Consider the following 24,223-nt stretch of genomic DNA (forward strand, 5'->3'; position numbering starts at 1 on the left):
GTCTGTTTTGTCCCATTCCTGACTTATCATCCCAACCTTATTTCCACTCCTCGTTATTATATTTTTTTGTCCTAATTTTCCTGATAGCCATTTCTTACTCCACTTCGTTACTCTCTTCTTCATATAATTTTCCTCTTTTCATACCGGTGTCTCTGTGTTGTCTTCCTTTGCATTTCCTTCTCTTTTTCCCGTCCTCTTCCTTCTGTTCATTGCCTTGTTATTATCATCGTTTGTCAAATCTGTCATGTTGCTTCAATCCTCATGTACTCCTCTTTGTCGTTTATTCTTTTTGCCTTTTTTTTTCTTTTTTACCCTTACCCTCTCTTATTCTTCTCCTATCTCCTTTTATTGTTTTCCTTTTTATTTCGTATATTCCTCTCTTTTTCATCCCACAGTCACTCCTTTTTATACCAGTTTGTATTCTCGTCTCCCCGTCTTGCCGCGCCCCCTCCGAGATGAGTCAGGTTTGTTTTGGTGCCGCGCCCCTGAACTCGCCCGCGCTGCCAGACGTACGACCAGCGCTAGGATGCGTCATGGCGGGGTTATAGAGAGGTTATTGATGGCGTGTTAGTGTTCACTGGATTTATTTTGGTTTCGTGGGTAAGCCGAACTGCTTCTACTTGAGCCTCTTGAGTTAGCTGTGTGGTAGCTACTGAAAGACGAAGTGTATTCATATCAGGAGGTAACTCATTCTAGAAAAGTAATTAAAAACATTCCATTAACTCCAAATATTGACTCATGTACTATTTATTTGTTAAGTCCTTTTCCTAGCTTCGGCTCGTGTTATCGTAGTAAAGGAGTTAAAGGAGAATAGTGACGGAAATAAATAATCACGAGGAAGAGGTGACATGAAGCCATTTATACGAATTACCATAGGAAGAATTAGGCACGATGGTATAGCTCAGTGTCAAGTTGGGCGCTGCATTGGAAAAAGATGAAGCACCCATATTGTATCCCTTTGTTTTTTTGTTTTTGTTTTTTCAGAACCTCCCTGTCAAGAAAACTTTAAAGAGGATGAAAAGGATATATTAATCGAAGCTGTGCATTTAAATAAACGGTGGTTATAGCGGCGCCATTACGTGCAGATAAACGATGACGTGACGTGGCTTGGCGGGCTACTTGAGATGAGGGGTGGGGTGTGTATGAGAGAGAGAGAGAGAGAGAGAGAGAGAGAGAGAGAGAGAGTGTCGGGGAGGAAAGAAGCCTCACATTACAAATTTTTCTTACCTGACATTTTTCCTACTTTACATTTTTAAGGGTAAATGAGAACAGAGCGTTGTTGATGTTTATAGTGCTTGTGCTGATGGTGATGTCCTTGATTGATGTTGATGTTATGCTTGTTTTTATTCTACTGTTTGTTTTTGTTGATTTTGATTTTCTTGTTATTGATGCTGTTGATGATGAAACTGATCTAGTGCTTGTGTTGTTGTTGTCAACTAAATAACTACGTATTATTTTAATCTAACAATGTATGAGAGAGGGGGGCGTGAGCTGGGAGTAGGGTAGTGAAATGGTGGGGGACAGGGTGACATGGAGGCGATTTGTTTGTGGCCACCCCTTACGGGATTAAGGCGTCTGACAACAGATAGATAGAATGATCGTAAGTGTGTTTGTGTAGCTCGATCCTGGTTTGCGTAAGAAGTCTAGGAGTGTGTATATGATGGGTATGTATATTGATGTTGTATAATGGTATATTTATAATGCTTTGTGTGTATGTGTGTATCGATGTATGTTGGTGTGTGTTTATGGGTGTGCGTTTGTATATAGTCCTTTGTTAATAGTGGTGTGTGTGTATATTGCTGTGTATGTAGTTGTGTGTGTATAGTGCTGTATATGTAGATTGATCGTGTGTATGTAGAGACCTGTGTGTATAGTGCTGTGTAAGTATTGTGGTGTGGAATGTGGAAATTGGTACTGTGTGTGTATATTGGTGTGTGCGTGTCTAGCCGTGTGTGCGTAGTGCTGTGTATGTATATTGGTGTGCGTGCGTGTGTGTGTGAGAGAGAGAGAGAGAGAGTACTATCCCATTCATAACACCTATTTTCCTCTATTACAGTAATTGACTGGCTCGTGGATACTGGCTCTCTTCTGCCCATTCTTGGTAAGTTACATTTATCTTCGCACGTATCTCTATCTGCCACTTTATCTGTCAGTCTATCCCTGTTTGTCTGTTAGATTGTCTGTTTATATATATTTGTGTCCGTCTGTCATTTTGAATCTGCTTCTGTCTACTCTTTGTATCTGCAGTATATTTCTACCTGGGTCTATCTGTCTATCTGTCTATCTATGTATCTGTCTGTCTATCAATCTATTTATCTGTGTCTACCTACCTACCTACCTATCTATCTATCTATCTACTTTCCTCTTAATATAAACCCTTTCATGGTCGCGACAGCTCAGGTAATCTATTCCAGCTAATGCCTTTATTCAGCTGAGAGTGAGTCATAGGAGCCTGAGGATTATACCAGCTTTGGAAACATCGCTGTTAGTGTAGTGAAGAACAGAGCTAAGACACCCATCCCATCAGTAATTCAGTACTGACCTAAATAAAATCGTCTGGAAGGGGGAAAAATAAAAGTAAAGATTGTAGGGGTAAATCACCAGTAATAATAATAATAAGAAGAAAAGCCATTGGTAATAATAATAATAACAATAATAATAATGATGATAATAATAATGATAATAATCAGGCCATTGTTGTTATATAGTGTGCGTGGGATATACCAAACCCCCTTCAGCTGAATTGATGGCCAAGTGTAATCAGACTGGGGTATTGATGCGATTAATAACCAAGGAGACTCATTCATACCTCATTAGTAGGGCTTATTGAATTTAATGCAACCACGACTTTGCATTAAATATATGGGAGTGGTCCAGTTCCCTCAGATGAAAGACCCACCTTAGTTATGCCCCCCTCCCGAGAAGAAAAACTGATGTAGCAAAAAAATAAAACACGTACTTAGGTTGATTACATTAAATTTTCCTTTTCTTTCATTCTTTTCGTAACTCCTACGCCTCTTCTCTCTACTTATTTATTATTTTTTACTTATTTATTTATTTTTTTATTGTGCCACCTTTTTCCAGGAGAGGGACCGCCACCAGAGCTGCCGGTGCGGTACGAGGACTTGTCATACGCCGAAGGTCGGGAGGAGGCGGTGCACCTCCCCGGGGGCTGTACGATTAGTGGCACGCAGTACACGCAGCTGCAGGCGTTGATGGAGGCGCCTAGCATACAGAGCTGGTGGGTGGTAGAGGGATAAGGGAGACAGATTGACATAAAGACAGAGAGAGGGGGGAGGGAGACAGATTGATATTCAGACAGAGAGAGGGGGAAGGGAGACAGACTGGTAAGCAGAGAAAGAGGGGAGGGAGACAGATTGATATACTGTACAGACAGAGGGTAGTGGGGGAGAGAGGCAGTGCACGTCCCTGGCACGTGTATGATGAGCCGCACTTGCACGCAGCTACAGTTGTTGATGGTCGCAAGAAGCATAAGGACTGGATAGATGGATAGATAGATAGGTATTGTAGACGGACAGACAGATGGACAGATACTTAGATGTAAGGTGAGGCGGTGCACATCCCCCCTGCGTAAAGACTACTCTCAGTTGGCTGTGGCTGTACCAATAGCGACACTTAGTTTACCTGTATGCAAGTTATGGAGGCACCGAGTATTATAAGATTAGAGAGAGAGAGAGTGCATCCCTCTGACAGGTATACGATTAGTGGCACTTGGTACTCCGTTGTAGGTGTCAAAAGAGCATCAAGCGTATTAGGACTGCTGAGTGATAAGTGGAGAGAGGGATTTAGATTGAAATTGAGGATGGTGGTGGTTATGATGATGATGTTAATGATAATAATAGTGATAATGACCTTTCCCCAGCCTGATTCATCACCTCAGCCCTAAGTCATAAGTTAAGATGGAATGAGGCAATAATAATAATAATAATAATAATAATAATAATAACCTTCTCCCAGCCTGATTCATCACCTCACACATAAATGCAAACATCAGTAATAATAATAATAGTACTAATAACAATAATGATAATCTAATTCTACCATCGTTAATAGTATTTTATTTTTTTCCAGCATGTGTGAGCTAGGGGAGGTGGTATGTGCAGTGAAGATGCAACAGTCCTAACACAACGAATCATCTTTTTCATCTTCCCGTCCCATATGGCTTTGGAGATTTCGTAACATCTTGAACATGACAATTTATTTCGCATATTGCACTCTAGTATCCTCTTGTCTGTTATTGTTGCAAACTTTGTCGATATTGAAATAATATAAAAATGCAAGAGAATATGAAGGTATAATATGGAAATTTAATCACTATAAGAGATTCCGAAACCACCAACGTCACATAGAAACGCACTTAAGACTCCAAGGTCCTTCGTCCTTACTAGGTGAAGAGAAATAAAGAAAATAAATACAAGAAGGACGATGGAAGATATATTATAAATTCTTTTCCTTACTATCGTCCGTTTTTTAAATTGTGTTCTTTTTAGAGACGGACGATTTTATTCAGTTTAAGGGAGTCTTTTCCAACTGGAGAGGATTAATATAATAGTTTCACCTTCACTTGGTCAAGATTTTCATTTTACGTAGCCCAGTGACAGGAAGAGAATACAACGGCCCTACATCCTTCCCATAGCACTTCTTCGTTACTAGCACCATATTCTAGTGTTAATCTGTCGTTAAAGGTAAGGATTTATGATAGGTGTCAGTTTTAGGCCAATTTAAAGTGGAAATAGTATACTAATTGCCTTTCCAAGCTGTATATCGTTTGGTTGTATCAGTAGTAATATTTCTAAGGACTGTTGTGGTGGAAGGATTAATAGCAAATTGAAAACAGTGAAATTAAGGTGGAATATAAGAGTATAATCAAGTGGAGAAGAAAACGAACAAGAAAAATACAAAAGAATAATTATGATGTAACAATATCGTATGCAGATATTTTGTATATTTTCGATGTAATCTGTTCATAATAATAATAATAATAATGAAGCCGTATTTCTGGGTCGTTCTCTAACAATAGGACAAAGGTGGATTATATAGGGCGAGGTTCTCTCTCTCTCTCTCTCTCTCTCTCTCTCTCTCTCAGATTCATCATTTTTTTCAGCGTTTTCCTGCTATTTCAACTTCACGTTTCATTTTATTATCTCATGCACAGTTTCAGACTCTCTCTCTCTCTCTCTCTCTCTCTCTCTCTCTCTCTCTCTCTCTTTCTCTCTCTCTCTCTCAGATGTATAGTTATTTATTGTAAATGCTTTCCTAGACAGTTAATAAATACACTTTATTATTTAGATATTTAGCATTTTAATAATTCTGTATAATTAGCTAACTATAGTCTGTTCACCTTAACTTGGCCCAGATTTTCGTCCTTTTCGTCCTTCCGTATCTTATATCACGTAGCTCTGGCAGAATAAAACAATACCATGCCTGTATAACCTTTACATAACACTTCTTCGTGACTAGCGTCTGTTGTACTGTTAATCCTCTGTTAGAACTCGGCAGTCGATGGAGAGATTGTAATTTTAAAGCCAAGTTGAAGTGAAAGTGTAGAAGTAGAGGTCATCGTACCGAAGGGGTTAGACGAGATCAGATTTAGGGTTATTCTAAGAGACTAAAGATTTCGTTAACGCATCATGCTTAGCGATTTATTTTGCACATTACACATCAATATCCTCTTGTGTGTTAGTGATATAAATTATGTCGATATTAAAACTGTCAGAAATAATTCACAAATAAATACAATGGTGTAATATTCAAAATTAATCTCCGAGGAAAAGAAGCAACGAAGCCTCCTATGCTACCACCTCGAATATGGGCCAACCCCTTCCTTACGAGAGGCTTTTTTTTTTTTTTTTTTTTTTTATCGAGGCGAAGGTGCACTTGACAGTTTGGTGATGATAGGCTCAATGCAACATGTCCGAACAGCTTATATACTAACCCAGATTCCCTCTCAGATATGTCAATTAATAATGCTAACGAGTAGAGATTATGAAGTACTGTTGCATTCAGCTAATCATCCCCAACCTGTCATGTTCATTTTCGCCTAAAAAAAAAAAAAAGTTATAGTTGTATAAAATCGCTAGGCGGTTGGAAGAATAGAATAATGTGTTGCATTGAATGTGTTAAATATTTGCAGTTTTATAGCTTGTGGTAAATAAAATACGAAATAAATTGGTTTTATTTATTCATGTCAGTGGGTTTATCGTGGTATGTTTTAAATAGAGCCATAAGTTGTAACATGAACTTTTTGCATTGTAATCGCTCTATTTATTATTGGCATTTGTCGGGAGAATCAGGTCAGACAAATGACGTAATCGGGAGGTAAGATGTGCTTGCCAGACGTAAGATCACTATCGGAAATTGAAAAAAAAAAAAAATGGATAACTGAAGCTTGAACTACAAACAATACCTTAAGATATCTCAGGTTCTACTTTAATGATTTGGCACAAAAAATTAGACAAAGGTAAATTACGGTGATGAGACGGCAACTGCACGGTATAAAAAAGTTATAACCGAATCTGGAATATTAGTTTACCAATACAGTTTAACACCAGTGATCTAGTCATCTGATGCAATGAACTTGGACGGCTCATAAACTTAGAAATCCCCTCCATCCACTAAGAAAAATAGAGGAAGAATGGATCCGGCCCTCAGAGTTGCCAATCTGATTCACGATTGTGCTAAATTTGAAAAGTGGACGCCCAACAATCGCAAAAAAGTGCTAAAATTTGTAGTATTGATAAAACGTGTTCAAATCTTTACAACATTGCTTGGTTTCTTTCCGATGACTTTATTATTATTATTATTATTATTATTTTCGTATAACTTGATGTAATGATCTAGTGAACTATACGTAACTTGGCAACTCTGTACAGACGGTCGATCTCCCTGGCGGATGCTGAGGTGCCACATCGCATTTCCCACGAATATTTTCGTATCAGTCTCTCAAAGGCTATTTTTAAGTTGAATGGAGAAGTTAGCTCACATTGTGGAAAAATTGTTTAAGTATAGGTGAGAACAAGCTAAATTTTATCTTTCCTGCTTGTGCATTTTCCATGCGCAAGGAAAGCGTGACACATCAAATACATGAGTCAACTAACCTCCGTAGGTGGTGAGTTAAGTTCACAGTTGCAACAGCTAGTTGCTAGATCTTGAAACTAACTTCCGGTTTAAGCCCTTTTCTTTTCTTTTTTTTTTTAGCATGACGCTACATGAGTTTTAACAATACTTTCAACTTTGTTGGGCAGTTCGAATGATATTCATAAAGATCTTCTTTGTGGTGAATTTCGTTTTTTGTTTCGTAATATTTTTAGCATCTTTGAGCGACTTTAGCGTCATTTGTAAAGCTAGGATTGGCAACTCTCGAAAGACACGCAGTAAAGGTTTGATCACGGGGAAGGGAGGGTGTACTATGCGCTTGCTCCATGGTGGTTGTATATCCTCCCTCTCCTGAAGATTATTTTAGTGATACTTGACGGTCCCAGCAGGTGAAGGCAAAATGTGACCAGAGTGTGGCGACCTTGTGTGAGACGCGTGGAAAGCAGTGTGGAGTGACTTTTCTGGTGGGAAAGCTAGAGGAATGTGGGTGAAAAAGAATTGCGCCCCTTCAATACCTCCGTTTTCTCTGGCTTTGGAAATTAACCCCCTTCAGTCAGGTGGCATATTTACTGTATTTAGGGCACCACTAGACGATATTATTCAGTTTAAGGAAGGTGTCAGTTGTGATCATAAATGGTACACGGAAAAGCAAAACTCAGTTTATGGCATGGTTTTGTAGCATGAAATATCACGAAAAATTAACATACAAAAATTTAGTTGCTTGTTTATAGATTTTATGCAAACCAAACCAAAGAGCAAGCTGATTGTGAAAGCTGCGTCCTTTCGGTTCTAACCTTGGCATCTCTTGGGCCTAACCTTGACAAAGGAAAAAAAAAAAAATGCCTTCACGGTTAGGTTAGTTTTTTCAATGTTTGGGTTGTATACCATAATAACCATAATGTGGCTGGGCAACTAAATAATATATAATAGTATTGTCTGGTACTATAGCCAACAATTTTGAACTTAGGCTTTTATGTTACAAAAGCGAATATTAACAGCAAATAAATGAATGTTACCCTTCTGCTGAATAAAATCGTCAGGCACTGGGGAGAAAATGTCCAGTAACCTTGTCAGAATATAAAAAATCGTCGTACCATAAGTGAAAACTGCAATAAGCCCACTATGATGTTGAAATGAGACAAGATCTGTAACTAGAATAATATGCAAACTTTATGTACCCTAACAGTGCCTCACAAAAGAAAAATGAGCAAGTGGACAAGCTTGTGACTAGTGAAAGAATAAATCGCTTCAAGTAAGCAGTCACCAGTCGGGTCATAAAGAAAATACATGTACAGAAAATATGGAATGTTTAGTTAAATTTGGTTTGTATAAAGGCCAAAAAATGTTAATAAAATCTACCTTGGAAACGAAGAGTGAACATAGAAACCGAGCCAAATGTGAGAATTGATTATATTTTTTCGACGAGAATTTCATCGTTATACCCAGTGCATTTGCGGGTGTGTAAGCAAATAGAACTGTGATGTCTGGCTGTATAACGTGTTTGTACCGGCCAGAATCATTGTAAGTGTAGCAATAACAATGGCTTGCAGAAGGACGAACAAATACACGCGAGTCACATGAGAGCGAGCAACAGCGTGACGTAATGTTAATTGATTGCAGTGGGGCTTAGGTTATATTGTCAAAAGGAATTGCAGAATGTGTGGCTAAATCCAGTGCTTCTGTAAGCTAAGATAAATAAAAAAAAATTAACACCTGGAAAGAGAGGAATGGACAGGACAGTCACATGTCGACTTTAACGCTGTGCAGTATCCGGTACATTGCATTGGTGTGCGTACGTCTAATTTAATGCCGTTTATTCAGATGAAAAATTAAAAGCGCCTTTAAAAAGCATCGGAGAATGTGCTGATCGCATGTCCAGTGAGATGCAGAATAAATGAATGAAAAACGGTGCGTTGAAAGATAAGAATAAATACGCAACCATATGCCCACTTAAAGGCTTGAGTGGGTGGGGCTTAGGCGTTGGCTCCCCTCCTACACTTACAACTCGCACTGCCTTGCTAACACACTCACCCTGCTTCTACGATTAAATTTACTCATCAGTTTTAACCTTCATCTTCATTTTTCGTCGCCTATACTAATCCGTAGTAAGTTATCTTCTTTTAACCTGCATCTGTTTGTGTGCTTAAAACTGAATTCCACATAATTTCAATAATTTCAGCTGCCTTTTAAATTTATTCGAATATACTTCTTTAGCTACCATGTAATTTGCATATATATATATATATATATATATATATATATATATATATATATATATATATTTTAACCTATGTTTCTCATACACTTAATTTTGTTTGCAGCCTTATGGCTTTTTTTCTTTGCATAATTCTTGCTGTCGCCAAACAGTTTTATAATTTTATTCAGCTTAGGGGTAACTCCGAACTGGAGAGGTTAGGTAAGGCCCTCATTGATAATAAAAGTGCTCCTACAGTTAATGTTGCCTGGCGCTTGAGGTAAGAGAATTTAATATAGACGCAGTTTTGTTATAGAAGAGTACAGTACCATAATCTGTGGTATTTAAGTGGGACGCCTTCATGAAGCAGCACTGATATACGAGCTGTCCGATTATACAGACGTCCCTTTGCTCCCTCCCTACCCCCTTATTAGGAGAATTTTGGGCTATATGACAGCTATAGCCTGCAGTCCACTGGGTTCACGTTCAGATGGTACCTTGGGCTACACCAACTACTTTGCCATTGCAGCCATAAGTTGTACACATCCATACTCTTTTCACTATCAGGATTGTTACATTAGCCCGTCCCTTTATTCTTGTCTTTGATTTAGTTGTAATTATGTGGATATATTTAGTGTAGGCAGTCACTGGACGCAGCCTTCTACACGTGGACTTTGGATGTTCTTTGCACCTCGGGTCGTATTCAAAGTTTCATTCATTCATTCATTGCCAGACGCCATGTATCCCAATCGGGGTGGCCAAGGTCTTAGAGTTAATTGTTTTACAGGGAGGGGCACTAATCCTCCACCAACCCCACTTGACACGTAGGGATGCCAACAGCATATTCAAAGTAACTTTGAAAATTTCGTAACACCTCTTCCTTAGAGTCTCAGTCCATAGAGTCTGATTAGGCACATTACACCTCATTTTTCTTGTGTATATAATTGATGCAGACTGTGTGGATACAAGAAGTACATGATTGCTATGTAAGAGAATATTAAGTCATAATATGCAAAATACAAAGTGGTGGTGCTACAATGCCTAGCGTGCCACTTTGGCCTCTAGTTCATACGCGAATATTTTTTTGGATATGGTTACGTAGGCCAACACTAACATGAATTACCATAATCAAACTTGCCTTACCCTACCCATAACTAATTTGGCCAAGTCTAGCAGAATTTACCTAACCCAGTCTAATCTCTGGCTGATATCATGCAGACCCTAACCCCTTCACTACGAGAACGGCATGTTTTTCATTGTTATCTAGCTATAGGCTAGATGATTTTATTTGGCATGGGAGAAACATGGAAACGGGGAGGTTATATATTTGCCTGCAGTAACCCTTTCACTAATATGGTATTCTCGTAATAGTATAGGCCTACCGGTGCGTGATTAGCCTGACAGCAGCAAGAATAAAGTCCTCTTGTTGAAGGAGTTAAAGTAGAGGCGGCATCTTTGCATTATTGATAGGAAGTTTGTCTAGAAAAATAATATATACGGGTAAATTGTCGCTTATAAACCTTCCCCCTTTTTCCCTCTTCAAGATATATATACAGTATATATCGTTATTATACAGTTACAGTATCACGTTATAATTGTATTTTATTATGTAACAGCTGTATCAAGTATGGGTGTGTCCTTTGAAACAGCACATGAGTGAAGAAGGTGCAGAGGAACAGTGCAGCAGTGAGTGTGCATCATCAGCAACTGGACCAACATTACCAGCAACTACAGCAACATCAACAGCAACTGCAGCAACATCAGCAGCAGTTGCAACATCACTTTCGACAGCTGAATCAACTTCAGCAATTTCAACATCATCAACAGCAACAGAACCATCATCTTCAACGGCATCACCAGCTTCTGCAAGAACATCACCTTCACCTCCAGCATCACCACCAGCTTCTACAGCATCATCATCACCACCATCACTAGACTCGGAAATGGCTTGTGGTAGCTGGATGTGGTCTTACAAAGCACTGGCTGCTACGCTCCTGTCTCTTCTCTTCGCCATCCTTGCCTTCCATCCCAGTGAGTAAGAGTGACGGAAAAAAAAGAAAAAAAAGATTTAGCTTTGTAGCTGGCAGGATCATGTGATAACTGTGTGTGTGTGTGTGTGTGTGTGTGAAATTTCTTATAACTCTCTCTCTCTCTCTCTCTCTCTCTCTCTCTCTCAGCGTTAACCTCCTCAGTAATGAGGATATCCTTTTCATTTCTAGCTCCCCCCAGACTATTTATTTAACCTAAGAAAAAAAAAGTCAATTACGCAAGAATACAGAATTACAGAACTTACTTTGGTATCCTATTCTAAAACTTTTGTAATTGGAGAGCAAGTATTTCTTTCATTATTAAGGCAGGACCACGTAGAAAGGATCGTTTGGTCAGTGTGGTCTGTGTAACTCAAAATGGCAGCAAAAAGGTGTTAGGGAGTGACGATGAGGATGCAGTTTAGGGAGTGACGATGAGGATGCAGGGTGACTCATGCTTTCTCTTCCTGCCTCCGCGAACTCGCCACTCTCCTGCACAGACATCCCCCCCCCCCCATCTCTCTCTCTCTCTCTCTCTCTCTCTCTCAGTAGTTTATTGAGATTATATTGACCCAGTCACAAAGGTATAGCTAAATGTAGTAATGGTAAGCTTTGTAGTGTATTAAACAATACACTACCAGTATCCGTTTATCTGACATTTGCTAGGACTGTAGAAGCATACAGTATACCGTATTGTATTTCAGGTGGTTATCTACATTGCAAGCCAGGAACATGACATGCTACTTGCACCCAATAGGGAATTGGAGCGTCACAGTCGTTTTATGTGAGGCTGGCTGGGTGCTTTCATTTCTTGCTCATCTGCCGTGGTGAGATAACAGACAAGGCTGTTGTCTTATTCTTGCAGTCTCGAGGTGATTTTAATCAGCCACAATTTATGATAACAGTTGCATGTAGCTAAAGTTTTGTAATAATATACGGTAGAAGACTATAGACGACATTAACTAATACAGTGTGAAGGATATGTACGGTATTACCGTATCAGGTATTTCGATGCTGTAACTGTCACAATCTGTCAGTACGGTATATCCTAATGGGTATGATCTCCAGTCATTCAAACGCAGTGTCCAGGCATCTCGAAATGAAGTAAACGGATCTTGAATTTGGCTCTCTGTTATTGTTGTTTTTTCTTGGAGGAAACAATCTTGCGGGCTCCTGGCCTTTGGTTCCTTATTTCTTACATTAAAAAGAATGTGGGATAGGTTACAGGTTGATTACATGCAGCAACAAGGAGCACACATTGACTGCAAGACTCACAGTACAGTCGGTCAAAGGGATGAACTTTTGACTTTGTCTTGAGACTTTTGACCTTTCGCTGATTGTTCTCAAAATCAGTTCACTTCATCCTTCCCAGATCCTCAGCATTTCCACCAAGTTTAATCCAGATCTCATCAAAACTTTATACGTTAGCCTTGCCCTGTGTCCTGGACCTTTGAACAATTGTTCTCAAGACCTGATCATTTCACCCTTTCCTGACCTTTAATGAGGCTGCCAAGTTTGGTCAAAAGTGGATCAAAACTGCACGAGTTAGCTACACACACACACACACACACACACACACACACACACAACAATAGGGCAACTATGTGCAGGTGTAATTACAGGTGTTCCATAAATGACCATTAGAAATGAAGGTTTGCATACACATTCGCGCACACCCTTTTAATAGTACGACCGTCACAGTAATTCCATATAGCCGCCCAAATGAAGTTCTAGATGGCTGAGGGAGTTGGCCAGCAGATCATTTCATTATTATTATTATTATTAGTAGTAGTAGTAGTATTTGTTATTGTTATTATTATTATGGTAGCTACTTACTGTACTTCTACTACGAATACTAATCTGATACTGCTATTGCTACATTGTATATCAAATTGTTGAAGTGCATCTCTCCCACCCCACAGATATACACAGGCTGTTGGTGAGAAGCGAGAATGCAGATGACTCACTCAATTTTGTCCGCAACTTCCATTTCTGGTCCAGGTGAGAGAGAGAATTATTGTACAGTGAATATCCTAAATAGTACGGTAAATATTGTGTGAGAGGAGAAGGATTATGAACATGTCCCAACTTGTAGGGGAAAGAGAGAGAGAGAAAGAGAGATGAACTTTTGCAGTATGCTGAGGTCTTTTCTGTTATTTAGCATTTGATTGTGTATAAATTCCTGACAGTTTTGTTTTATGGCATGAATATTTCCCTATGGAGACCCAGTATACTGTAGCTATATTTTGGGAAATGTATGAGAAACTTCAGGAGATTATTCTTGGAGAAATTTTGAGTAATAAATGTTATATCAACATGGGTTCAGTTGTTAGCTGACATGGAACTACGGTTATTATCTTGTGGGTGGTCATAGTTTACCTCATTCTTCCTGTCTCGGGATGATTTTGTTTAACACAGGAGAGACTGCAAAATGGAAGGAGTTAGATGTAGCATTCATTAACCTCCTATGCCATAAATCTCTTCTAAGCTGAGTAAAACTGTCTGGCAGCACTAAGAAAAAATAAAAAGAAAAATGTTGCCTTGTTGAAGAAATAAAGCCACATTCACATCTAACATTTTAGCCTGATGACACAACTGATTTTATTCTTGCTACTTCCATACAGTTTTATTCAATTTAGGAGAGGGAGGGGGGGGTGAGTTGGGGGGAGGGTAGTCAAATGGTGGGTGACAGAGCGACTTGGAGGCGTTTTGTCTGCTGCCACCCTTTGCGGGATTAGGGCGTCGGGCTATAGATAGATTTTTTAACTGTAGAGATTTTAAATAGCTAGCCATCATTGACCCCCTGTACTATCTGAGGTTCATCTTGGCGTGACCCCTTCACTCCAGTAAAGTTATTTCATTAATTTATTTTTACTGCCTCAGGGAGATTTTAACACCAGAGAACTTGCAGCAATGTGGCTAGAATCAGTCTCCAGTAACCCCTTCATGTCCTGATTTTCTTCCATAGTGGAATAAAAATTATCTGAAGGCAGTAAGAAAAAAATATTAGACATCATCAGACAAGAGGTTAACAGGAAATTATCTGATGATGTGGATGTTGTGAAAAGCATTAGGAGAAATACTGTGGCCATATAAAGATAAAAAATGAGAGACTGACAAGGAAAATGGATGTCAGTGAGTTGGAGGTGGAGATGGGAGAGAGGGAGACCAAGGATGAGACAGAGGGATGGGCTGGAGAAGTATAGGCCTATGAGAGAATGAGAGAGGGGGTGTGAGTTGGAGAAAAAATGGCCAGATGGTAGAGGATAGGATGATGTTGAGGCTGTTTGTTTGGGGCCAGCCCTTACAGGATTTACTGGTGTCTGGCCATAGATAGATTAAGAGAACAAGTATTATGAAAATCCTGACAGTATTGTTCTTTATTCTAGGCGCTTCCCCACCGAGGCTCAGTATCTAAGAGTGGGGTCACGAGGGTCCCTGGCATCTGTACAGTTTTACCCACGGAAAACCTACTTTATCATCCATGGCTTCCTTGGCTCAGGGGTGGACAACTGGATTATTGCCATGAAGGATGGTGAGTATAGAGCTGATAGGAGTCATGGAGGTAATGGTAACAGAGGTTGCCATTTTGGCAGCCATGCCCCCCTCCCCCCCCTTTTTTTTTTTTTTTAAGCCACAGTAAACAACAGATTGGTAACAGTCAAACAAGCTTTAGTTACTGAACAATTGTTGCAGTTGTTGCCAGGCTCATCTGAAATGTGAACCCAGTAGACTACAGTCTTAAACTGCTCCTCTGCAACCCTTTATCCTCCTTTTTGGGATAGACAAGCAGTTCAGCTGCCTAGCTGTATTGGTGCCTTTACATGAAGACATCCCACTTCAGCATTTCAGTTAAACAGAAATCATCATTGTACTTTTAAGTTTCCTGTATAGTATTGGCATTTTTTTCTTTTAATGTTGCCATTAAGTAACAAAAAAAAAAAAAAGCAGTTGAAATATCATTGTTACTTGTAAAGCTGATTTACCTGTTTCCCTCAAGTTACAGTAGAAGTATTACTGGTAGTTGATGCCAGAGAGGAATGCCATCACATGGTGGAACTGGTCTGACTGGACACTTTCCAGTCAGACCAGTGGAAAGGGTCCCTGTTTTGTGGATCCTGCCTCATCCCATTCTTAGATGATGAAGAAAAATGATGATAATGATACCTAGGAAGTTTATTTCGGCTAACAGTAGGTAGTATTGTTTAGTGAAAAATCCTAGCCATCAGAAGGTAAAAGCGCTTTCACTATCCTTACACTTCTCCCAACAGCACTTCTTCGTCGCGAGGACTGCAACGTCATAGCAGTCACCTGGTCAGCAGGTACATTGACTGCCGAGTACTATGTGATCAAACCCCGTGTCAGCAAGGTGGGTGAGGACGTGGGAAGGATGGTAAAGTTCCTGATAGAGGCTGGGGGACTGCCACGCTCAAAGGTCCATGTTATTGGGCATTCGCTTGGGGCACATGCAGCTGGATTCACTGGCAAAGAGCTTAATGGTACACTTGGAAGGATTACAGGTAAGTGTGTGTGTGTGTGTGTGTGTGTGTGTACAGTATAGCCAAGTGGTGTAGTAAGGATTATTACTCTGATATAGAAGCAAATTATAGCCTGATGTTTGGCACACTTTTCATATATAAAATAAGAAGGATGTGAGTGAGTGGATGATTGGTCCATTTCATTTTGCACTGTTTTGAAAGCACTTTTGATTTGTAGTCATTCCCAGGGAAGTTAGGATAGGGAGACAATGGTAATGTTGATGATTGTTAATGATGGGTGTTAGGATTGGAAGATGATGGTAATGTTGATGGTTATGATAATGATGGACGTTCTGTTTTGTTTCTACCCATCCATCTGTGACTTGTAAAAATGGAGTAGAATGATGATGATGGTGATATTTGATGACAGTTATGCTTATATCAGTGATTTGGATGGTATGAAGGATGATGATGTGGATGTTGACAGTGATGATAAAGATACAATGAGGATACTGAGGATGATTATGAAGTTAGTTGAAAATACTGATGATAGTGATGTTTTGAAAGTGATGATGATGATGATAAAAATAAAGCTACTGATGATGAAGACTATATGTTATCAGTGATGATGATGAGTTTTCCTCTATTTCAGCACCCACAGCCATATGTGGGTGTGTATATTAACGATGATATTTCCTACATGTGTGTATTTGATGTCTTACATTCTCGTGTCTGTGTTTGTTTCGCAGGCTTGGACCCTGCTGGCCACATGTTCCACGGTGTGGACGAGGAGTGGCGTTTGCACAAGACTGATGCACAGTTTGTTGATGTCATCCACACACATGGTTGCTACACACCCATTGGACAGTGGAATGTTAGTCTCTCTTTATCATTATAAGGTGCATGTTATATGTTCTATTTTTCTGTCAAGTCCACAGTTAAATTGCACAAAAACTAAACCCTGATTGATTTAACTAGACATAAATTTACCCCATCTGGATCACGAATACTAAGCTATAGCAAGAAATCACCACTAGAATCAAGTGCTAATAACAAAGAAGTGCTATGGGAAAAATTCAGAACCATAAGCATTGCCACTCACCTACCTGATATAAGCCGCAAAGGACAAAAATCTCCACCTAGTTTAAACGAAAATTTCATTGTTACCTACAGTATGGGGTAAGTGTTGTTATGTACATTATAACACATCCCTGCCATACCTTACAGCATGGACTTCCTGTAGCAAGAGTAAAATAAAAAGGTGTCATTGCATTAAAAGTATTGACCACTTTGTCCTGAATTCATTATTTATATTTCATTCTTCCTATTGCCTAATTATTATTTTTCTTTAGTTTAGGAGATGCTTTTTGAACTACGTGAGTTAAATATAAGTTTCACTGACCCCTTCACTACAAAAGGTCTCCCCAAAGATAAATAAAATTGTCTGAAGGTAGCAAGAATAGACCAATAGGATGTATCACGTGATTCAAGGGCTTAAATCTGGACATGGCCTTCTGTATCTTGTGTATTCCCATAAGGACACAATTTCCACAAGACTGTGCATTGTACCAGGGAAGTAAAAGGACTCAAACCCTACACTTATAGCATACACATCGGGGTTCAAACTTGCTTAGCCTGCGCGGTTTGATCATCACAGACAGTTAGTTGAAGCAGTTTGCAGTTTAAATTTGTGACACTGAAAGCTCTGTAAATTTTGTCAGTTTGCAGTTTAAATTTGTGACACTGAATGCTCTGTAAATTTTGTCATTATTACAGGTGAAAAATTCAGGGACAGATTCATTCATGAGATTGGATCTGTTAATGCTGTCTTTGGTGATGGAGGGTGATGCCTTCACTTGGTGGCACCAGTATAACAGGGTGATTGCTTTTTGGTTATGCAGACATCCCTCAGCTTCCTTCCTATTCCTTGAGAGGAGGATAGTGAACTGCAGGAGAGTGACAGTGACCTGCATTTCACTGGATTCATGTTTAGATGATCCTGGGTCCATGGAAACAACAACAGTAATGTTACCCTCCATCTTGTTGTCCAGGACTGCTTTGGTATAGATGAGAATATTGGTGATGCTGACTTTTGGCCCAATGGAGGAGAGCGGCAGCCTTCGTGTTTGGAAGGAGGGGATGGTCCTGCCTCTGTAAAAGGTACACTCACATGCACATGTTTCCATGCAAACTGGCATGCACATACACAAATAAAACGTGGGTCACTAATATATAAAACACAATGTGGGTCGCAAATATAGCCTACAGTAGTTATAACACACACACGCACACGCACACACACACACACACACACACACACACACACACACACACACACACACACACACACACACACACACACACACACACACACACACACACACACACACACACACACACACACACACACACACACACACACACACACACACACACACACACACACACACACACACACACACACACACACACACACACACACACACACACACACACACACACACACACACACACACACACACACACACACACACACACACACACACACACACACACACACACACACACACACACACACACACACACACACACACACACACACACACACACACACACACACACACACACACACACACACACACACACACACACACACACACACACACACACACACACACACACACACACACACACACACACACACACACACACACACACACACACACACACACACACACACACACACACACACACACACACACACACACACACACACACACACACACACACACACACACACACACACTCTGATTCAGTCATTAAATTATCACATTACCCTAAATCAGATGTGTTTTGCATGCTTTTGTGTGTACACATTTTGCCATTTATGATAGCACATTTTATCCAGGAGATATGTGAACCAGTCATAGGATAGAATACCAGTGTGTGTGTGTGTGTGTATGTGTGTGTGGTTGTGTGTGTGTGTGTAGTATGTGTGTTGTGTGTGCGCTTAAACACATATTATATACTCGTATATTTATCTTCACTCTCATCGTAAATGTCAGGACCAACTTGCCTAGCCCTGGGCTCCCATGCTCCCGGGCAACATAGGGTTGGATGATGGGTGGATGGATGGATATATTTTTTCATTTATTGTAAGGTGGGAGAAAGAGTCATGTTGATGATAATGATGATGATAAACTTTCAGGATTAAGTGAATAGGGTCATTGCACCAAGTGACCCTAACATCCTTCTCTCCCACAGACGGCAGTAGTTGTGACCATGGGATGGCGTATGTGTTGTTTACCGAGAGCATACAATACAAACCATCCACCACATACTTCCTGGCCCGACATTGTTCCACATGGAAGTACTATGTCCAGGGCCTCTGTCCATGTTCATCCACAGCTCAGTATATGGGCTACAATGCTAATCCAAGGTATTTTTTTTATTTATTTATTTATTTTTTTAGAATCTTTATTTACCATTCAGAGAGCTCCAGCACTTTGAGAAACACGTGTCAAGTAGGAAGGGGTACATGAAAACAAATACAAGGTATTTCACAAACATTGATACATTGTGTCCCATAATCAGTTTTGTTTTTACCTGGTGAATCAGAACCAATCCCACAACTTGAATACAAAGTCTAGGTTGTATAAAATCCAGTGAGCTGTAGTATTATGGTAGAAAAAATTCTTAGTTACAAGCCAGATCAACCCTTCAGTCTGACAAAGCATAGCCATCAACTGAGCTGAAAACAGGATAGATTCTTGTCAGATTTGAACAGATCTGCATAAGCTTTAGGTTGCCTTTTTTTATAATATCCTCTTTTGCTGTCAGGTCCACAGTATATTACCAAAAGATAGCCTGTTACCCCCATCAGTCCAGTGATGTATTTTATTGATTTGTTTATGATACGTCTACATGATTATGTTTACCTTAGAAGGACCTCTATGAGTGAAGAGATTGCTAAAGGCTGTATGTAACTCCTGTTCATAAAGTATTTCCTCAACTGAATAAAATCATCTAGAGATAGCAAGAATAAATTAAAACATCTTCATTTGGGCTGAAGAGGTTCAAGTACAAAATATGTGGTAGTCACACTGTAGTACCGGTAGTAGATGTAACTCCAGGCTCATTGGGAGGTTAATGTCAGGGACTGTACTGTGAAGGTACCCATCTCCTGCAGGCCACCATCCTTCTGTAAGGGGATAGGAAGGGCATTGAGGAGTGCACTTATTTGTATATAGGTATTAATGCCACTCAGGGATGAGTGGCTAGTCACTCTCATCTTAAGTGTCAGGACCAACTTGCCTAGCCCCGGGCTTGTACGCCTCATGGGGCAACATTGGATTGGATGATGGATGGAGGAAGGTATGTGTAACTGCCCATTTATATTGATGCCACCACACGAAGATACTGGTCTTCAGCACCATCTAAGATGCATACAGGCAAAGTGCTACTATAATGTCTTCATTCTGGGTATGACATTTTTTTCCAATAATAGACAGTTTTATTCAGCTTGACATGAGCCACCTAGTAGCAAAAGGGTTTGATGAGAGTTTTATTTGACCTTGCTTGTTCAAATAGTCTCTCGAGCTGAATAAAATCACTTGGGTAGAGCACAAACAAAACTAAGTGAATTAGATTGAAGAGGTCAAGTAAAACAGCTTAAAGTGAGGTGTGTTTTTGATCCACAGTTGGAGTGTTAAAAGCTCTAGAAACAGTACTGGGAATTTTTTTTTTTTACGGTACAACTGTATACTGAATCATAACCAACTTAAAGGGAAACTTATCAGCAACCTCATAATGAAGCAACTTTACAGAAGTAATATCTGCATGTCCTATTCTGCAAGTATCAGTAGAACAATAAAATTCCCTGTTAAAATTCGATTGCTACCTGTAAAGATCATTCCAGCTTCCTCCACACTTAAAGTAGCTATCAGTTGTACAAAAATAATCTAAAATTTCAGAACCCACATATGTACTTGGAACTGCTTGTAGAGAGATTCATTAAAGCAATGAAGTATGGAAGTTTGATGATGAATGAATGGAAGAGAGTATATTTAGATGGTATCATGATACAGATGTGGGGTAAGTAGTCTCCTGATGAAAGAGTAGAAGATTATGTTTAGATGGGATAGTTGTAAGGAAAGAATGAATCTCCAGTAGTTAGGATATCAGTTGATGAAGGAGGAGAAGGGAGTATATCTAGGTAGGTTGGACATTGAGAGGATGCATATTGTTAGGAAGTCTGTTGATACAAGAGTAGAAGAGAGTACTGTACCATATATTTAGATGGTATAGACATAGAGAGAGAATTGAAATGGATAAGGTTGTGAAAAGGGCCATAATTTGTATATCCTTTCTCTCCTTCAGAACCCATGGTACCTTCTACCTAAACACAAGCATCACATCACCCTTTGCACGCCTCGACCCAGAGTGTTCTGCTGGAGCATACTCTTCGCTACAGCTGACAGGTATGTGGGAGGGATGTAGGATGGAGAAGAAAGGTGTAGGGAGTAGGGAGAGGGTGTATAGGGGTGAGAGACAGGGCAGTAGGAAGGGAGGAAGGGTTGGGTTTATAGGGATAAGAGGCAGGGCAGTAGGAAAGGAGGAAGGGTTGGAGTTGGTAGGCATGCAGAGGAAGGCAGTGGGAAAAGGAGGAATGGAGGAAGAGATGTAAAGAGGCAGGAAAAGAGAAGATAGTGAGGTAATTAGGGGGAGGGAGTAGGTAGAGATGTAGGGATAAGAAGAGGGGGTTGGTAAAGAGGGGGGGGGGAGAATGTAGGTAGGACAGAAGGGGGATGGATGTAGAGGAGGGAAGGTAATAAAAAGGGGACTTCAAGTATGAAAGGTGAAGAGAGTAGGTTATTAGGTGGAGGATGAAACAGTTAAGGAGGTAGGGGGAGTAGATAGGGTATTAGGATGAGAGAGTATGAAGGAGGAGGGATGGGAAGGGAAAAGGGAGGAATGTTACAAATTAGAATAGATACAGTAAATTCAGTACTTTTATGTGTGTTAAGATTTGCAGGCATCTGGCTTCACTCACATGATATGAACAGGCAGCCCTACTTTGCACATTGAGAGAGTATTTTATGGGTCCTGAAGGGCAGCTTGTTGTTATTGTTGAGTAACCTCAGTCTGTCTGGCCAAGCAGACACATCAACTACAGGCAAGCAGCTGCCCCTGCAGGGCTGCCCCATGCAGTGAATCGATGCTCCCTTGCAACAGACAACACCTCGCCACAGTGAGGTGTGGGGAATAGTGTAGACTGTGAAGGTGTGGGTCCTGGATGGATGCAGGATTTGCTCTCTCCATCCAGTTCACAGGGATGCACCATAGAAGACTTCATATCACTCCATTATTTGGTTATATGGTTATCATCCAACATTGTAAATGGTTTCCAAGCTTACAGGAAACAACAGCATTAGGTTTGTCACTCAAGCTAGTAGCACCTGAAGTGGAAAGAATAGTATTGGTAATAAATAGAAGTATGAAGTAGGAAGAGAGGAGTGGGGAGTCATGAAAATAATAATATAGGTGAAGGAAGAAGTAGGCATTACTACATAAAGTGAGTGGACAATGGCCACCACCTACCACTTGATGGGCAGATGAATGTATTTGGCAGAATGGGGAAGGACGAGTAAATGTGTATGGAGCAAATACATAAGCTAGCCATTTACTCTTATACTTAAGTAGTGTGGAATACAGTAACTTATCTCAGTCTCCAGCAACTCACAAGGAGTAATGTAGGACTGGCTGTTACTGTGTGTTATTTTACTTTACTGTATATGCTGCTGATGTGGCTGTACAGGATCAGAGTATGGATAATGATGATGATGATATTAGGTGAATTACAGGGCTTCACATCGAATAACTTATATTTTTGTATCCAATAAATTGGTAACTTTATGTAAGGAAGATTTTACCACAATATTCAGTAACATGCATGCATACTTTTGAATTAGTTCATTCCAGTTCTTTCTTCCCATATTATGTCCATTGTCTGAAAATCATCTCCATCACTGAATATTTTTCTATGGATGCTGATAAACTGCAATGGACTACTGTGACAGTACTGTAAATTAAAAGACTACAGTGCTGTATTATACAGTATATATATGTTCTCTCACTGTTATGATTATAGACCAGTATTCATCATTTATTACAGTTATAATTACAGTGTAATGATTAGCAAATCCTATAAGAATTTTTTACTGTTACAGATACATAATACTGTACTGTAACACCACATTCATTTGATGACAGTGATGTTAATGATAATTTTCTCTTTGCAGGTGTGGTGATATTGGCAGTAATGTTGGTAATGGCTTTAATTGTGGCAACACTGGTGGTGTCACAGATGTATCTTGGGGTGCCCATCCTGGCAGCCATGGGGTTGGAGGGTCGCTCATGGCTCGTGCGCTCTTCCTCCAGGACGGAAATTGCTGCCTCTTCAGAAACATACCTTGTCACTTGAGCTACTGTGCTGGAAGTAATCATTATAATACTGTGGGAAAAGCTTGTCAGTGTTTGCCTTAAAGCATTATCAGCAGTTGAAAAGCAGCGCAGTTGTATCCAGGAGTGTAGCAAGAATTTAGAGAATGGGGTGGCCAAGCCTGATTATGGGATGGCCCAAAGAGAACCCTATGGGGAGCCTTTGGGTATTCCCCTGGAAAACTGGAATGGCCACTGGGGATGCCAGACATTTTTCAGAGGTGGCCAGTACCATCCTGGCCACCTCTGTCACGCATCTGATTATATAGCAGTGATAGGAGTGTACCATGAATTATGGTTTTGCAGGGCAGCAGTAAGTGGAGTAAGAATTTTAATTATAGTTTATGAAGTTAAAATGACGATAAGAGGAGAAAGTTGATGGTAGGCCATAGAATTTGAGCCAAATTTTTTGTTGAAATACCTATATTAATAGTTTTATAACACACTGAGGTGGTTTGGCCATGTGGAGAGGATGGAAGGTGAAAGACTGACGAAGAGAGTGTATGTGAGTGAGGTGGAAGGGGGAAGAGGGAGGGGGAGGCCAAGGATGAGATGGAGGGATGGGGTGGACAGGTATATGAGAGAGGGGGGTGTGAGTTTGGAGCAGGGCAGTGAAATGGCGGGGGACAGGGCAACTTGGAGGCGATTTGTTTGTGGCCACCCCAAACGGGATTAAGGCGTCTGGCAATAGATAGATAGATAAAATAGTTTCATAAGGCACCAGAAAGTGCCGCAAGTGCTTTAATGATGCATTATAAAGTTGAAATAGATAATTATGGGAGTGTGAAAGAAAGCCTTAGAATTTTAACCCAGTTTTTTAGTAACATATCCAAAATTGCTGTTGTTTATATGACAGCAAAAGAATGACATAGAACTTTAACTATGCAGTATGAGGTTGAAATAATAAG

General features: G+C 40.0%; 2 protein-coding genes across 4 annotated transcripts in view; both read left to right on the forward strand.

The window, feature by feature from the left end:
* LOC145394329 (uncharacterized) overlaps window positions 1–4,144 on the forward strand; it is a 40,472-nt gene extending 36,328 nt beyond the window's left edge. Inside the window, exons 3-5 of the mRNA XM_080268207.1 lie at window positions 2,057–2,101; window positions 3,085–3,241; window positions 4,093–4,144. Coding sequence (XP_080124333.1) covers window positions 2,057–2,101; window positions 3,085–3,241; window positions 4,093–4,144 — 254 coding nt within the window. The remainder of the gene's footprint in view (window positions 1–2,056; window positions 2,102–3,084; window positions 3,242–4,092) is intronic.
* Window positions 4,145–7,409: 3,265 nt separating this feature from the next.
* On the forward strand, window positions 7,410–23,827 carry LOC145394546 (pancreatic triacylglycerol lipase-like). Of its 3 annotated transcripts, none has more exons than XM_080268380.1 (10): window positions 7,410–7,505; window positions 10,927–11,341; window positions 13,260–13,338; window positions 14,727–14,872; window positions 15,609–15,857; window positions 16,565–16,689; window positions 17,867–17,975; window positions 19,080–19,254; window positions 21,195–21,295; window positions 23,117–23,827. In XM_080268380.1, exons 2-10 carry the CDS (start codon window positions 10,963–10,965, stop codon window positions 23,296–23,298), a joined length of 1,545 nt encoding a protein of 514 aa, XP_080124506.1. In that variant the 5' UTR covers window positions 7,410–7,505; window positions 10,927–10,962; the 3' UTR covers window positions 23,299–23,827. The 3 variants fall into 3 exon arrangements, with proteins under 3 accessions (XP_080124506.1, XP_080124507.1, XP_080124508.1); XM_080268381.1 differs by having other exon boundaries at window positions 7,431–7,505; window positions 10,960–11,341; XM_080268382.1 differs by lacking the exon at window positions 7,410–7,505 and adding an exon at window positions 9,120–9,221 and having other exon boundaries at window positions 10,960–11,341.
* The last annotated feature ends 396 nt before the right edge of the window (window positions 23,828–24,223 follow it).

The sequence above is a fragment of the Coenobita brevimanus genome, chromosome 27 (assembly GCF_032717465.1).
Source record: "Coenobita brevimanus isolate Jiangsu-jjx chromosome 27, ASM3271746v2, whole genome shotgun sequence".
NCBI classification, from domain to species: Eukaryota; Metazoa; Arthropoda; class Malacostraca; order Decapoda; family Coenobitidae; genus Coenobita; species Coenobita brevimanus.